Here is a 17,163-nt window from a genome sequence, read left to right on the forward strand (position 1 = left end):
AGGCCCCATTTGTTTGTGGAACTTGGATTGACTACAGTAATCTAAGCCTTGATTCCCTCCACAAAACAGATTGGATTAATTTTTAAGTATAGCCTGGGACCAGTAGACTCTAAATACCTAATTTGTGTAATAAATAGGCATATAGAATGTAAATGCGATTTCTTAGCCTCAAGAAAAGTTTACAAACCTAGAAATATCTGGCATTCAAATAAGACTTTGCAGCAACTCCTCCTCCCACGATATAGGCAGAAATCAAGGAAAAATTGGAATAAAGGAAATTTGCTTGAATTAGGTTGGTGCAGGATAACTTGAAATAGTTTTTACAACCTATGAAAACTAGATGATATATGTTCTGTCCAGAATATTCTCCATTCTCCTTAAGCTTCTACCCTATTACATTAGCAAGTAACTTTTCTTCCAGTATGAAGACTGGTATGAGAGTTTGAAACGCTGAAAGCTTTTCTGGGGTGACCCACTGTTCCTTTGAACAAAGCAAGCACACTAGTTTTTCTAGATACCCAGAAACATGTTTAATCTGTTTAGTAATGCAGGAGAACAGGCCTCTGTAAATATGAGAGTGCCCTGACATGTCAGTCACCCCAAACCAAGGCATGCCCTGAAACTTTGTGTAGGTAATCTCTGGCATCTCTTCCTGGATCCCTGTTTCCCATCCTGTAATATTGCTGTTACCAGGCACTAATATGATCTGTACCATATAATCTCCACAGAATATTCTTCATTGTAATTCTCTCTCTGTCACCCAGGCTGGAGTGCAGTAGCATGATCTCGGTTCACTGCAACCTCCACTTCATGGGTTCAAGCAATTTTCCTGCCTCAGCCTCCCAAGTAGCTGGGACTACAGGTGCCTGCCACCATGCCAAGCTAATTTTTGTATTTTTAGTAGAGACAGGGTTTCACCATATTGGCCAGGCTGGTCTTGAAGCCCCGACCTTGTGATCAGCCTGCCTCTTCCTCCCAAAGTGCTGGGATTATAGGTGTGAGCCACCTTGCCCAGCCTCTTCATTGTAACTTTTTTAATTCATCTAAGCTATATATTTGTCAATAACTAGAAAGGTACTACTTATTTTCTGGGGTATTAGCATCTAGCGGAATCCTTGTGGATCTACCCACATAGGGTACTAAGGCACCATGACACAATTGGGGAAATGGAGAATTAGCTATTTGGTGATTAAAGGTCCCTTCCCCAAATCTCTCAAATTTCTGTGAATTTTTCTTACCTCCAATTTCAGACTGTCTAGCACTTTTTAGAACTTCCTTCTAAAAAAAAACAAAAACTCTACTAATTTAAAATATAGAAGAGTCATTTGTGTGAGCCTAACTTAGTTAACTCTTTCTGAGACGATTCCCTTTGTCTCTGGATATTTCTAAAGCCAATCAAATTTTAACCATAAAGCAACTTTCAGGTTTATTGTTTTTTGCAGAATTTGTGCAATTGATCCTTTCTTTTTAGAACTGATTTGATTTTTTTCAGCACCAAATACTGCTAAAAAAATTAAGTGTGAAATGTGCATTTCTCATTAATTTATATTATAAAATTACAGATGAGGAAGTCATAGGCAGTAGCTATCATTTTTTTCTCTACACCCCCCCTCCTTTGACTCAGGCTATTAAACTCCTCTTAACTTTATTCCTTCTTTCTGCGACCCAGAGCCCATGCTGGAACATTCAACCACCTTACACCAGTCCCCTCACCACTACCCATTCTGTTTCTACCTCATCTGCTCTGATGTTTCTTAAACTCATGTTAATCCAGCAATTTGCTTTATCTCCTCTTACACTCAGGCTGGCAGGCACTGCTGGAGCAAATCAGATATTGAAGTTTCATAAAATTTTGGCATCTCCAGTTTCAGGAAAGCACCCACTGCCCCCCTGAAATCCAAGATAACTGGCTAGCACTCTCTCCCATTGCCCGTAGTATCTGTCCAAAATATTCTCCATTCTCCTGAAGTCCTCTAGCCTAATACATCAACAGATAACCTTTCCTCCACTATGAGCTACGAATATTTTCAACATCTCATCCCATGTGCATAAATGTAACTGTATATGTTACGACCTCTTTGTACTTTCTACCTCAAAGGGAAATATCTCTTTATTTAAGCTTTAAATTTAGGCTCTGTCTCATCTCCATCCCTCCACCCATGCAGTCAATACATACTTAGCAATTATTTATTATACATAACTATGCTGGAAGTTTGTGGCACTGTAATAAGCAAGGCAGATTTGTCCTGGCCTCAGAAAATTTTAGATGCCGAAGATAAGGAAATAAAATTGATAAAATTCTATGACAGAAACACAGGTGACCACAATAGGGGAATAATAAAAGAATGGCTAAATTTTGAAAGGGTAGTCAGAGAATCCATCTCTGCGAAGGGAATATTTAAACTAGGACCTCAATGAACAGAAGCAGCCAGCCATGAAGACACGGGAATGGTAGCAAAAATACTAGACATTAAGCAATAACAAAAGCTGGAGCATTCTTCAAGGAACTGAAAGAAGGCCAAGGTTGAGTATGGAATGGCAGGTAGTTGGAAAGGTGAGCAGGGGTCCTATAAACTAAAGAATTTGGATTTTTTTCCTTTTCACTTTGTCCCATAGAAATTGACTGAAGCATTTTAAACAGGAAGAGTGGTGGTGATGTGGCAAACATGGAGTCTCCCATTAGGAGACTCCAGCAATAATCCTGGAGCAAGAGGGTGGATGCTCAAGAGCTAGGGGAAGCAACTGTGGAGGTATAAAGATGTTAGAGTTGAGATGTCTGTTGGCAATACACAGGATAGAAGTTGATGGATTGGTTGTATTTATGGTCAGGAAGAGGGCGAAGTCTAGAAGAGCATCCGTATTTCTGCAGCAAAGTGGGTGGTGATGCCATTATTATTGGAAACGCACAGGAGCTGGCTGGGTTGAGTGGGGTGAAGTCAAGGTTCCTGTTTCAGACACATTAGGAATAAGATGCCTGTGAGACATGCAGAGATGTTCAGAAGTTGTTTGGATATAATGTAAGTCCAGAATTCAGATGAGAAATCTGACCTGGATAGAAACCAGGAAGATATTATCACACTTAAAACTGTGGGCATGGAAGGGCTCGTACAATCATACCATACACAGAAGAAAACAAAGCCCTAGACCCAGCTTTGAGAATTTTGTGTTTCTTAAGAGGAGAGGAAAGAAGAGACAAAAACTGAAGGTGAATAGCCAGTGAGTGATGGGTGAAAACTAGGAGAGTGTAGTGTCTCACGGGACAAAAATTTTAAAAATGGAGAGTGGCTGAAGGAAGCTAGACTTGTCAATTGTGTCAACTGCCACCGTAAGGTAGCTTAGCATAAGGAGACCTTGCTTCATCGATAATCCTATCAATCACTGATTTTTTTTTTCAACTCTCCACTCCATCTGTACCTTCTCTGATGCTCATAAATATGATTGTCTCCATTTCTACTCAGGAGAGGAAGAGAGAACACAGATAACAAATTTTCCTTGTATCCCACCTATCTACTCTTATATTTCTTTCTTTTCTAGGTTTTCTCCCAAAATTGTCTGCAGGATACTATCCTTTTCTTTTTTCTTATTTACTTTTCACTTCTTTTTTAAAATAATTTCAACATTTTAGATTTGGAGGTACATGTGCAGGTTTGTTACATGCATATATTGCATGCTGCTGAGGTTTAGGATACAAATGATCCTGTCACCCAGGTACTGAGCATAGCACCCGATAGTTAATTTTTCAACACTTCCCCCACTTCCTTACTTTCTCTAGTAGTCCCCAGTGTCTACTGTTGCCATCTTTATGTCCAGGATTACCCAGTGCTTAGTTCCCACTTATGAGTGAGAACATGTGGTCCTGTGTTAATTTGCTAAGGATAATGTCCTCCAGCTGCATTCATGTTGCTGCTAAGGACATGTTTTGTTTGTTTGTTTGTTTTTGTTTTTGTTTGGCTATTATACGTTTATTAGGAAGATAACATAATTTCATCTTACCTTGTCAGGTAATTTTATATCTAACACAAAGGTGGCGTATAAACAATAACAAACAGCTGGAGAGGAAAAAATTGGTTATGTCACCACATTGTGTAACATCCTAATGACAAAGTCAGTCTCCAAAACAGATTGCAGACTCCACTTGAAAAGCTTCTGTTTTGCCCTGATTGACTGATTTTCTTTGTTTGTTTCATTTTGTTCAGACTTGATAAAGGCGTCATCAATTAACCCTCCACCCCGACCCAAACTCTGTCCTTCTAAATCACACAGATTTGCCCAGCACAGACAGTGGATGGGCACCTTGTTCTCGGAAATCAGGTAGATTTTTTTGAGTTGGCTTCTTTGAAGCCAAAGTATTCATTCTCCTTGAGGTTGACTGAATTATGCTCTTCTAATTCCTCCATATCTGCCCTCTGAGTTTGTCTATTGAGCTTTAATTAAGACATTTTGGAAAGTTTTATACTCCTCTTTCTTTTTTTATATATATACATATTTTATTGACATGATTTTATTCATTTTTTTTTGGCTTCATAGGATTCCATGGTATATATGTATCACAATTTCTTTATCCAATTCACCATTCAGGGACACATAGGTTGATTACATGTCTTTGCTATTTTGAGTAGTCCTGAATCATTTTGATAGAGTGATTTATTTTCATTTGGATATATACCGAGTAATTAGAGTGCTTGCTCAAATGGTAGTTCTGTGTTAAGTTCTTTGAGATATCTCCAAACTGCCTTCTACAGTGGCTAAACTAATTGGTAGGAACTACATTCCTACCAACAGTATGGAAATGTATAAGCATTCTCTTGTCTCCACAGCCTTGCCAGCATCTGTTGATTTTTGACTTTTTAATAATTGCCATGCCGACCGGTATGAAATGGTGTCTCATTACCTTTTACTTCGTAGTTCATTGTACTCTCGTCCCTCCCATTCCCTCACTGGGAAACTTCGGTCTCATCACTCTGGTCTTTAATGTTTGCCACAAGAGATTCCGAGAATTAAAGTCTTATTTTGGAGATGTTTCCTGTTTTGCCTTATGAAAAACATTTCAGAGTTTAAAGTTTGTCCAGTTCCAAAACTGTCCTTTAATTGTTGGAATTGTTGGTAATTATGCAACCAAATAAACTGATTTTTATGCGCTTCTTGGAAATCCCTCAATGTATATTCTTTCTTCTTTTTTCTAATAATCTTTCTTTTCTAAAATTGACCTTCAATATTATAGTTCATAATTTGGTATCACCAATTAACACTTTCATGGACTTCAACGTGCAAATTCCTAAAACTTCAAAGAAGCTTCAAATATAGGGGAAAAAACAATATGACTAAAATTCCATAAATTCAAAATAAGACTACCTTTTGTTGAGGGGTAGGGAAGCCATTTTAAATTTTTTTCACAAAAACAGCATATTTCTTCCTTTAACTCATTAAGATCTTGTGGCAGGCAAAAAGACATGGTCCTCCAAAACTATATTTACTTCCTAATTCTCAGAACCTGTGACTATTACCTAACCTGACAAAAGAGTGAATATTACCTTCTGAGGAAAAGATGTGATGAAGGATCTTGAGAGGAGACATTTACCCTGAATTACCCAGATAGGCCCCAAATGCCCTAAATCTCATGTATCTGTATAAAACAAAGCCAGGCAGAGTTTTCACCCAGAGAGACACAGAGGAGAAAGTGATGTTAACATAGAGAGAGAGAGAGAGATTCAAGGGTTGCAACAAGCAAGGATTGCCAGCAGAAGCTGTAAGGGGCAAGGAACAGAATCTCTGCTGGAGCCTCTGGAGGGAGGGAGGCCCTGTTGACATCTTGGTTTTAGAATTCTGGCCCCCAGAAATGTGACAGAATATGTTACCAAGTTTGTGGTGATTTGTCATGGCAGTCAGAAGAAATTAATATAGATTTTGGTATCAGGAAGTGAGGTGCTGCTATAACAAATACCTAAAAATACGAAAGTATCATCAAAGGAATAGCCAAGTGATATGGTATGGATGTTTGTCCCCTTCAAATCTCATGTTAAAATGTGACCTCCAATGTTGGAGGTGAGACTTGGTGGGAGATATTGGAACACGGAGGCAGTTCCTTAATGAACAAATTAGTGTCATCCCCTTGGTGATGAGTGAGGTCTCCCTCAGTAAGTTTGCGTAAGTGACATGAAGGCAGAGAGAGAGATTCGAGTGGCTCAACAAGCAAGGATTGCCAGCAGAAGCTGGAAGAGGCAAGGAACAGAATCTCCACTGGAGCCTCTGGAGGGAGGGAGGCCCTGCTGACATCTTGGTTTTTGAATTCTGTTCTAAAACCAAGTATTTGATTCACCTAAAATTTGTTGTTTAAAGAGGTCTGGGACCTCACCTTATTGTCTCTCTTGCGTGCTCTGTCACGTGACATGCCTGATCTCACTGTGTCTTCTGCCATGGGTAAAAGCTCCCTGAGGCCTCTCAGGAGCTGAGCAGATACCAGTGCCATGCTTCCTGTGCAGCCTGAAGAACCGGGAGCCAATTAAATCTCTTTTCTTTATAAATTAGCCAGTCTCAAGAATTTCTTTCTTTCTTTCTTTCTTTCTTTCTTTCTTTCTCTCTCTCTCTCTCTTTCTTTATTTCGTTTTTGAGATGGAGTCTCACTCTGTTATCCAGGCTGGAATGCAGTGGGGCAATCTCTGCTCACTACAACCTCCACCTCCAAGTTCAAGTGATTCTACCTGCTTCAGCCTCCCAAGTACCTGGGATTATACGTGCCTGCCACCACACCCAGCTAATTTTTGTATTTTTAGTAGAGATAGAGTTTCATCATGTTGATCAGGCAGGTCTTGAACTCCTGACCTCAGGTGATCCACCCACTTTGTCCTCCCAAAGTGCTGGGATTACAGGCACACAGCCAGGTGGATTTCTTTTTAGCAACATAAAAATGGCCTAATACACCAAGGAATTAGCTACTGGGTAGAGGCTGGACAAATTCTGAGAAGCATCATAGAAAAAGCTTAGAATGTCCTGAAGACGCTATTGGTAGAAATAGGGATATCAAGGATGCTGTCGGTGAGGGATCAGAAGGAAGTGAGGGCACAGTGGAGAAAGCTTGTATCAATCCTCTTTGAAAATACATACGCTGTTTTGAGCAGATGTTGGCAAAAACATGAGCATTGTAAGTACTTCCGGTGTAGGTTCAGAAGGAAATACAAAGCGCATGACTGAGAAATGGAGGAAAGATGACCCATGTTACATAGTGGCAGCAAGCTTGGCTTAATTGTATCCTAGAGTCAGGTGGAAATTAGCAGGCCTTGCCAATGATGAACTCGAATGTTTAGCTGAGGAGAGTACCAAGCAAAATGTTGAGGGTGCGGCCTGGTATCTTCTTTCTGTTTAGAGTAAAAATGTGAGAGAAAAGAGATAAATTGAGGAAGAAACTGTTAAGCAGAATTTTCAGGAATTTGTTATGGCAGCCAAAGGAAACTGATAAAGCTCTTAAGTGAAGACAGGAACATCTTATCATATTATTCAGAAATGCCAATGCATGGGTCCTTTGTGTAGACTAATGTAAGTTTATACAGTCTGCTGTTTACGTTAGCATTAGATACCTAACCACTACATCAAGATACCTAATCAAAATATGCTATTTTAATTCTATGTCACTTGAACATTTAGGACATGCTCCTATCAGCCCTCAATTTATTTTTTTAATATTAGCCTCAAATAATAAGAATAAATTAACTTAGAGCTCAAGTTCTTAAATTCACCAATCAATGATTTATGAGTCATTCTTTCGTTCGTTGGTTGGTTTCTTTGTGTTTTGTTTTATTTGTTTGTTTTTTAAGAAATGGATTCTCAGGCCCTCTGCAAACCTTGTAAATTGATTTTCTGGGGCTGAGGATTGGATATTTATGTTTTTCTAAGGCTTTGTCAATTATTATGATAACCATTTAGGAAGCCATTGAAATTAGGGAGCATAACTGGATTTGCCTACCATTTCTTCAGTACTTGCTATGTGTCAGATATATATTAGATGAGTTTTATACAATATTTAAATGTAATCTTACAGGTAGATGTTTAATTTCTGTTTTGTAGTTGGCAAATTGACGATCAAAGTAGTAAAACTGTTCCAACTAAATAATTAGAAAAACTTATATTTGAGCACATATATATCTAATTCCAAAACCCATTCTCCTACAGAAAAACCAGCAGTGAAGTGAAAACATTGTTTGTTCACATTTACTTATATATCCTGTCTAGGTGGATGATGTGGGTAAGTCATTTAACTTCCCAAGATTAGTTTGCTCTATTTGAAGAAGTGTATAATAATACGTATCTCAAGCAGTTGGTATGAAGACTGAATTCAATCATGTACAGAATAGCACTTTGGCAACACTAGATTGCCATGCAAATGCGATTTGCTTTACTATGGTTTTTGCTCTTACCTATTTTTTATTTATGGAATAAGTAAAGTGTACCCCATGTTATTTGGCAGAAGTGCCAACTCTTACAAAGTGCCACATCTACTGCCAGCTGCTTCTATTCTTGTGAATCTAAGGCTTCCTTAATGGTTACTTTTGGAGCCAGACTAGATCAGTGTTCGAGTCCCAGCTCTGCCATTTATTAACAGTAGAATTATGGATGAGTCTTACTATGATTTTGATTAGTCACCAATAGAAAGGGAAAGAGATGCTGGTAATTTGAGGTCTACATTGAAATAATATAGAATGCTTATAATATTTATGATCATCATCAATGATCACATTACTAACAGTGGCTGTGTTAGAGAGTTGGCAAATATGCTTTGTGAGGTACCACTGGGCACTCCCTATGAAGAGTGTCACAGGCAGGAGGTGAAAGAATGCCAGCAGTGAGGCAGTGTATTCCACAGGGCATGGGAAAAACCCAGGCCAGTTGCAACCCACCTGAATACCAACTCCCACTGTATCTTGGATTGCATTCCTATGCCAGCTAAATGTTTATTCAACTGTGGCTATTCTGTAGCAGTCTTAGCAAGGGAACCCCAGACAGGGAGACTGAAAAGAGTTTAATTATTTGGCACATATATATTATGCCATAAATACATTCACAAGCAGAATGGGAGAAAGAATAGATCCTGTGGAACTTTGGCAGATGGCCAGTTGTAAGAGCAATCATAAACTACTTGGAAACATTAAATAAGTCAGAATGCTCTCTTCTAGTATTCTAGTAATAATATAATCTAGTAATAATAAGAATAACTACGATTTCATAAATTCCTGTGCCAGGAAACCTGCAAGGCTTGGTACATACAGTATTACTAGGCTACAAAATTCTATTAAATAAAAACCATTTATTACCTCATTCTGTAGATGAGGAAGCTGAGGCACAGAGAAGTTAAAGCAGGCATTAATGGTTAGACCCTGAGAAATATTGGCCATGAGATTCAAAATAGAGCCTAACCACCTACAAAGCCCATGTCCTTTCCACTGAAGTGTGATGCCTCCATGGGACATTCTCATGTCTTGCATCAGTAGTCCTTTTACAACAACCACTGTTACGAGTTATTCTTTTGCTTTTTTATTTTGTTATGTACCCTTCCCTAAGAAAAGGCACATGATAAATAATAAAATCATCCTTGGTATATATAAATAGATGATAGACCAGAGAAATCGGTGACAGATTGAGTGTGTGTATATGCACACTATCACACTCTATGACTTTTTAAAACCATCTTGTGGATCTCCTTAGCAGATCTCTTGTGCTCTGCTTATGTTCTGGCCCAGGTGTACAGAGCAGCTAGTTCACAATAACCTCCCAACCACCAGTGTCATCATGTGCTTTGTAGATGAAGTGTGGTCCACTCTCTTGAGATCTGTTCACAGCGTCCTCAATCGCTCTCCTCCACACCTCATCAAGGAGATTCTGCTGGTAGATGACTTCAGCACCAAAGGTAAGAAAACCACTCAGGCTGTCTCTTGAAATGTCAAAGTTTGGCAGAAGCAAAGTTTGGTAGCAATTTGGATGGCAAAAGTATAGGATAATTTGATGAAGCATAAACATTGTACAAATGCACTATTTTATGTGGTGCTTATAGACATAAGTCTAAGCACTTATGATTATCAAAAGTCATCTGGAGCTCTGTGCAGTTAGTTGTCTCGTTGTAACTCTCCTACCATGTTGGAATGATTTTCTAACTACAGCTCCTTGGAGATGAGCGCTTTGAAGTATCGGAGTTTAGATGTTCTCTACAATTGCACAAATCCCCTTTAATAGAATCACAATTAAAGGGAAGCCTTGCCTACCAGTAATAACTAGAGTTAGAGTTAGACTCTATGGAAGGCAAAGAAATGGAGGTCTTATGGCATCTTCCTTGAGAGCAAGGTATAAGATATGTCAGTTAAGTGTTAAGAAGACAAACTGCCAATAGGACAAGAGAGACGAGGTGATTCCAAGGAAGTTCAATAGCAGAATCCACCATCTTTTATGTTTGTTTTTGTTTATTACAGTGAAGAATCTCACTCTTTGGGTTGTCAAATAATTTGTATATGTAGGTGGTCTGACAGCCACATTACAAATTCCCAAAACTGAACCCATTTTTCAGAAAAGTTTAGAAAATAGTAAAGACTTGGCAATGCTAATAGAACAGCTTAGCCTTGAAACATGGGAAGTTTCTTTAGCTTCAGAGTTTCTACCATAATCACACTGGGCTCAAGAAGCTGTGGGATGACAGAAAAAAACTGGCTGAAAAGTGAGTGAACTTGAAAGCTAAACAGGAATCGTACCCACTTAGTAAGTAGGTAAGAGTCCCTTTAGGAGGGGCAGGCCCAGATTCTGTGGGACCTGAAGCTTATTCAGTTTTCAGGGTCCTGTCTAAGAAAAACTTTATTACAAAATTTTCTGGAAGCCATTTCTACCTAAGATAGCTGTTATTACCTTAATTACACACAGAAGTGACTGAAGGTCACATAAACATAGCTCATAAAACCCACAGAAAAGTGTTTCTTTAGCTGGATCCCTCCATGTCCAGCTTATAAGAGAGAAAAGGTAGGATGGAAGGTGATGTCAGAGCAGAAAATGAAAGGGTCAGCCTGGTACAGTGGCTCATGCCTGTAATCCCAGTGCTTTGCGAGGACAAGGCATGCGGATCACCTGAGGTCAGGAGTTCAAGACCAGCCTGACCAACATGGAGAAACTCCACCTCTACTAAAAATACAAAATTAGCCAGGCGTGGTGGCACATGCCTGTCATCCCAGCTACTCAGGAGGCTGAGGCAGAAGAATTGCTTGAACTGGGGAGATGGAGGTTACGGTGAGCTGAGATCACGCCACTGTACTCCAGCCTGGGCAACAGAGATTCTGAAAAAAAAAAGAAAAGAAAAGAAAAGAAAGAGAAATGAAAGCATCTTATTTGCACACATTGTTTAGCCTCTTTCTTGGGTCGTGGGAGGAGCTTTTGCAAGAGGTGGTGCTGAGAGTGGAGGCAGAGTTGTGCAAAAGCCTGAGCTATATTTGTTTTAAGGCAAATCTGCCCCTGCCTTGACAAATACTCAGAAAAGGTGAGCCCTCCACTGTATCACCCTGCAACACTGAAAACAAGATTTGGGGTTTGAAAAATCAGACAGCTTAGAATATTGAACCGAGACAGAATCCTTCCAAGAAAATGACATCAGAAAATAAAATTATGACCCAAGGAATAAATTTTAGTGATGACAGTAATGTCATAGTTTTCAACATTTGACTTCGGGGAGGCACTTCTGATACTATTCAGACCTAGTTAATTCAAGTATTTACTGGTTTACCTTTACTCTGATGTAGACTACCTAAAAGATAATTTGGATAAATACATGTCTCAGTTTCCAAAAGTTCGGATTCTTCGCCTCAAAGAGAGACATGGTTTAATAAGGGCCAGGCTGGCAGGAGCACAGAATGCAACAGGTAAGATGCTACTTATTTTTTTCTTTGGTCACATTTTTGTTTTGATTTAAAGTGTTTTTCAAGCCTACAGCAAATATGAAAGACCAGCACAGTGATACCTATATATGCATCACGTAGTTCTATCAATTTTAAACAGTTTTTGTAATACGTGCTTTATCATACACATACATAGACACCTACTGTATATACATTTTTCCTGAACCTTTAAAATGGAAATTACAGACATCATCGCACTGCACCCCTAAGTACTTCAGCAGGCATCTCTGAAGAACAGGAGCATTCTCTTAAATAAGCACGGCTTTCATACTTTCATACTTTTTTTTTTTAATTTGGGAACTAATTAAGTTTTATACCCTGCATTTGATAGTTTGATCTTCTTAGCCTAGAATATTCAACTCCTCACACTTTGTTTAAATACTGTTGTGTTGTGTGTGTGTGTGTGTGTGTGTGTGTGTGTGTGTGTGTGTAACTTTTAAGTTCATGCCATTTATTTGGTACAATTGACCACATTCTGAAATTTTTGATTTCTTCTTGTTACCTACAGGATAAATGTTTTTGGAGTGAAATATTACATAGAATTTTACTACATAGGTGATAAAAATGAATATAACATAATATCACCATTATTGTTGATACTAACTTTGAGAACTTAGTTAAGATGTTGAGAGCTAGATCTTTATTTTGGGAGTAAGAAGTAATCTGTGGAATGATACATAGAGGCATGAGAATATTCCGTTTATCTTGCAATGTTTTAACCAATGGTTTCTAGTATCCATTGATGATCCTTGCAAAAATCAGTTATTACACTGAGGGCTGCAAAATTGCTTTTCTATAATCCCTTCTTTTTTATTTAGCTGGCATTCATGTGTAAGGAAAAAATCTCTGCCTCTCCCTCTCATGTTTTCTAACTCTCCCTCCCTTCCCCCTCAGTTTCCCTCTCGCCTCCCCTCTCATCCCCTCACCATTGTGGACTTTTGGTTTAAAATTAAATGTGTATTATATCACCATTATTCTTTTCGGTGCTCAAATTGTCCCAAATTTGACCACTAGGAGCTTCTTTAAGACTGTGCCCTTTTTGGCCTGAACCATCAGTATTTGAAGACTTCATGATCTTTTAATTCTATAATCGTCACCCCTCTTTTCTCTGACCCATGTCTGTTCTGCCTATAGCTCTTTCTGCCTTCCCCAAAGGCCTTTATTTTCCTCTCCTCTTTTTAGTGTGCAGATGTTGGTGTGTGAATGAGAAGTGAATCTATTCTATGAGTATTCTAAAAACAACATCAAACATTTGGGTTCATGTTTATACTTTTCTATGGTAGGATCTGTGCCCTGTAATATTAGCTGACTAATACCAGGTGCCATTCTGAATACTTTGTATATTAACTGATTGAATCCACACGATAACTCTATGAGATGGGTACAATCACATCCTCATTCTACATATGAGAATATAGAGGCACAGTCAGGCTGTGCCTTACACAAGCTCCCCCATCTAGTCAGTGGTAAATCCAAAATTGGCACCTGAAAGCCCTGACTCCAGAGTCTGTCCTCTTACCTACTACACCTTGAGGCCTCTAGACACTTAGCCACTACTGCAGCCCTGTAAGCCCTAGTTTTGCAGGTCTCCACCAGCTTAAATTCAAGCATGTTCTGATGGGAAACTATCTGATTACCTGTGTTTAATTTTCTTGTAACTGGACCCCATATTGGAAGCTCTTCTGGTTCCATTGTCTTGCTAACAAATGTCTTCTCTTCAAAGAGGAAATTTTTAGTGAGCAACAAATACGTCACACCAAAATTGGCATTGCAGTGACAACTAAGATTCTTGATGAGAGACTACATTCAGAAAAATTTAATGGCATTCCATGCTTAATTTCCTTTGGAGAGTAATTATCTATAAACGATATAAAAATAGGATACTCAAGAAATAGTCTGAGTAGGTAATTTTTGAGCTAAGGTCTGGATGAAGAATATTCCCAAGTAAGTGGAAAAAGAAGTACAAATGTCCTAATGCAGAAATGAGCTTGGTATATTCACTGTAAAGAAGTAAGTTCATTTTGACTCATGGGTGCTGACCATGGGGGAAAGTCATATAAGATTCATTTGGGGAACAAGGAAAAAAAAACAAGACTTTCTACAGTTTTGTGCATCACTTAAAGACTATAGGCATTATTCTCAGTATCAGGTGAAACCAATGAAGAATATTAAGTGGGAGCAAAGTTGTCTGATGAATATTTTGAAAGCTTATTCTGGCCATTATGTAGAGAATGGATATTAGGAAGATCGAAAAGGAAGTGAGGAGGCCAGTTAGGATGCGACTATAGTTGTCCAAGTACCAGGGAGGTGTCAGGGTAAATGGGAGAAATGATCAGATTCGTCATAGATTGTGGACATGGGATCTACAGACTTGCCATCAGATAAGATGTGAAGAGAATAAGAATGAGAACAATCAGAAACAAACCCTAGGACTGGAATCTGAAAAATAACTTGGTGGGTGGTAGGCTCAAAACCGGAGGAGCACGTTTGGAATTGCAGTTAAGTTTTGTCTGTATAAATTTGAGATGAAGATCAGACATCCATATGCAGAAAGTAGAATACAGGACCAAATATGGGTTACTTATTTAAAAAAAATTCTCTCTGCCTGCATGGAGCACGAAGTATTCTAGTAGTGGCCTCCAGCATAGTCCAAACTATTAGACGACATAGATAGAGTGTCTTTGAAGGGGTGTTACGCGCTTGATTAATGCAGTTGCAACTGTTTGCTCAAGTACCTGCAGTTACATCCATAAAGTAATTTCTTTGAATTTAGCAAATCTGAATGTAAATTTAGATTCATTAACACCCTTGAGAATATTAGCTCAGTTTTGGTGCAATAACTTTCAAACCATTTTGACAATGGCTTATGTAGAAATAAATTTTTCATCACAACTCAGTACATGTGTAATCACAGTATATCAAATAACATGTGCAATAGATTCTAATATCTTCTTTTCTATGTTATTTATTTTTTAGATCCTGGCCAATCCCAATAAATTGATTTAGTGATTGATTCACTAAGGGGGTCTACAACTTGCAGTTTGGAAAGCCCAGGCTAGGTGTATTTTAATTGCTTGCCACTACCTAGTAGAGAGATCCTTTCCAAACTATCTGAAAATGACTTTTTTTTCTTTTTTATTGGCCTACCCCTTTGTAAATTATAATAAATATTAATTACCTAAAAAGGAAAGTAAATATATAAAACACAAACCCATTTTTATTATATATAAAATATATGTGCATATGTACCTACATGTATATAAAGACAGTAAACAAATAATAAATTAATAAATTTTGCAAATTGCTATAAAGTTTCAAAATATATGTTCTCAATTTCTCTTGTTATCTCTCTGTAGACAGCAGGGTCTGTGGCCTACACTTTGAGCAGCATTAGTGGAGTCTGGGTGCCTGAGAATTTGGTAAGAAGAGAAAGGTGTGTCTCGACGGGATGGTGTTAGGACAGCTTTGCCTAAGGACATATCGAATGCCGAAAAGTACACCTGCCCCCTGTGGGAAATTCAAGAGAATGCAGGATCAGCTTTAGCAGAGAATGTAATTCAGGGACTGGCATTGAGAAGAAATGGCAGGTGTGGTGGGTCCTCTCAAACTACCTGGGTGTTCCACAGCTCTCAAAAGTAGAGATAGGTCAGAGACTAAGGGCCTTCTGAAGAGTCCCTGTAAATTAGAGGTCAGCAAAGACAGTAGACAAACATTTTCTTTAGGATGCCTCAGCCAAACAAAGAGTTTAAAGATAAGAATCTGAGTCCAGAATCTGACAGGCCTTGACAGATACTGTTCCCTAAAGATTCACCCTTTAGGACCCATAGAAAAGGGAAGTAACAGGCAAAGATGAGATACAGAGATCCAAAGACATGCAGAAATAGAAGTCAGATGGCCTGTTTTGGTCCCAGGGTATTATGAGGCTCTCTGAAAGTCTGCAAGAGGTTCTCTGAAAGTCCACAAGCATCTACAAAATAACAAGGGGCCAAGAAGTTACCTACCTTACTGTTAGCAATGTTTACTATGCATTCAGTTTCCGGGGCATGTTAGTTCTTCAACCGAATCTAATTCAGGCAAAAAGATTAGGTCCAATCAGTTGCTTGCTGTGAATGAAGAGGTTGAGAGGCCCAATCAGGATTTCAAAATTTGACAGGTAGGCCAGGGGCAATGGATCTCTAAGAATTGCTCACAATATCAAGCCAACAGAATTAAAAAGATCGAGTAAGTGAGACATCGGGGAGCAAGTAGATTATCTGCAGCCCTTCCTAGTATGGAACAGACCAAGTGATTTACTGCCCTGCCCAGAGGAATTACCATCAGACAGTTTCACTAGTGAGAGTCAAAGTAAAGACTGGATTTTCATTTCCCTCATGACATGGCATGTAGCAAAATTCCTGACATTTCTGTGAGCATTCTAAATAATCTCTTGGCTAACTTTAAGTAACTGGACAAGTGACATCTAACTTCTAGCAAACTCCAAGGCCTCCTAAAAGCAACAGTGGACATATTTCTGCAAACTTTTATAACTTGTATCTGCTGTAGGCAAACATTATTTTCTTAGCATTACTTAGGAGGCATTATGTAGAATTAAATAGCAACCCAAGCCCACATCCCTCAAGGAATCCTAGACATAACGATCCAGCATTAACTGGTACTGCAGCAATACTCCAGGCTGGTACACTGGATATAAGTGGGGGTCCATGTTCAACAAGGACCCAGAATTGTTTGGCACATTGAACAGCTTTAGGTTAGCCCCAACCCCAAAATGTTTAAGTTACAAATGAAAGTCATCCAGTATTATTGGGGCCTATGCTTAGAAAACAGAAAATCCTATTTCATATTCTCTAACCAACCTCTCCCTATACCCCCTCTCCCCTACCCTTTCTAAATCTAGTGCTCTACAGCACTTTAGGGTCATTACAGTTAACAATAATTTATTATATATTTTCAAGTAACTATCAGAGAGGAGTTTGAATGTTCCCAACACAGATAAATGATAAATGTTTGAGGTGGTTGATATGCTAATTATCCTAATTTGATCACTACACATTTTACGTATCAAATATCATTCTGTACCCCATAAATATATACAATTACTATGTGCCAATTACAAAATTTTAAATGATTGGTTTGATTATTCTGACAGTAAATGGTACTGGCCATTTTTAAAGAACTTAGGTATCAGGTAGATCTTCAAAATATCTTCGTAGGGCAAAGCTCTAAAAGGTTAAATAACTTATCTAACCTG

The 17,163-nt window shown here is 38.6% G+C and overlaps 1 protein-coding gene across 1 annotated transcript in view; it reads left to right on the forward strand.

The window, feature by feature from the left end:
* The window catches only part of GALNT5 (polypeptide N-acetylgalactosaminyltransferase 5), a 49,214-nt gene that overhangs the window by 11,201 nt on the left and 20,850 nt on the right, over nucleotides 1-17,163 (forward strand). Inside the window, exons 2-3 of the mRNA XM_032286443.1 lie at nucleotides 9,729-9,895; nucleotides 11,760-11,879. Coding sequence (XP_032142334.1) covers nucleotides 9,729-9,895; nucleotides 11,760-11,879 — 287 coding nt within the window. The remainder of the gene's footprint in view (nucleotides 1-9,728; nucleotides 9,896-11,759; nucleotides 11,880-17,163) is intronic.

This window comes from Sapajus apella, unplaced genomic scaffold (genome assembly GCF_009761245.1).
Source record: "Sapajus apella isolate SASKATOON/1434 unplaced genomic scaffold, GSC_monkey_1.0 scaffold18, whole genome shotgun sequence".
In the NCBI taxonomy this organism is placed as follows: Eukaryota; Metazoa; Chordata; class Mammalia; order Primates; family Cebidae; genus Sapajus; species Sapajus apella.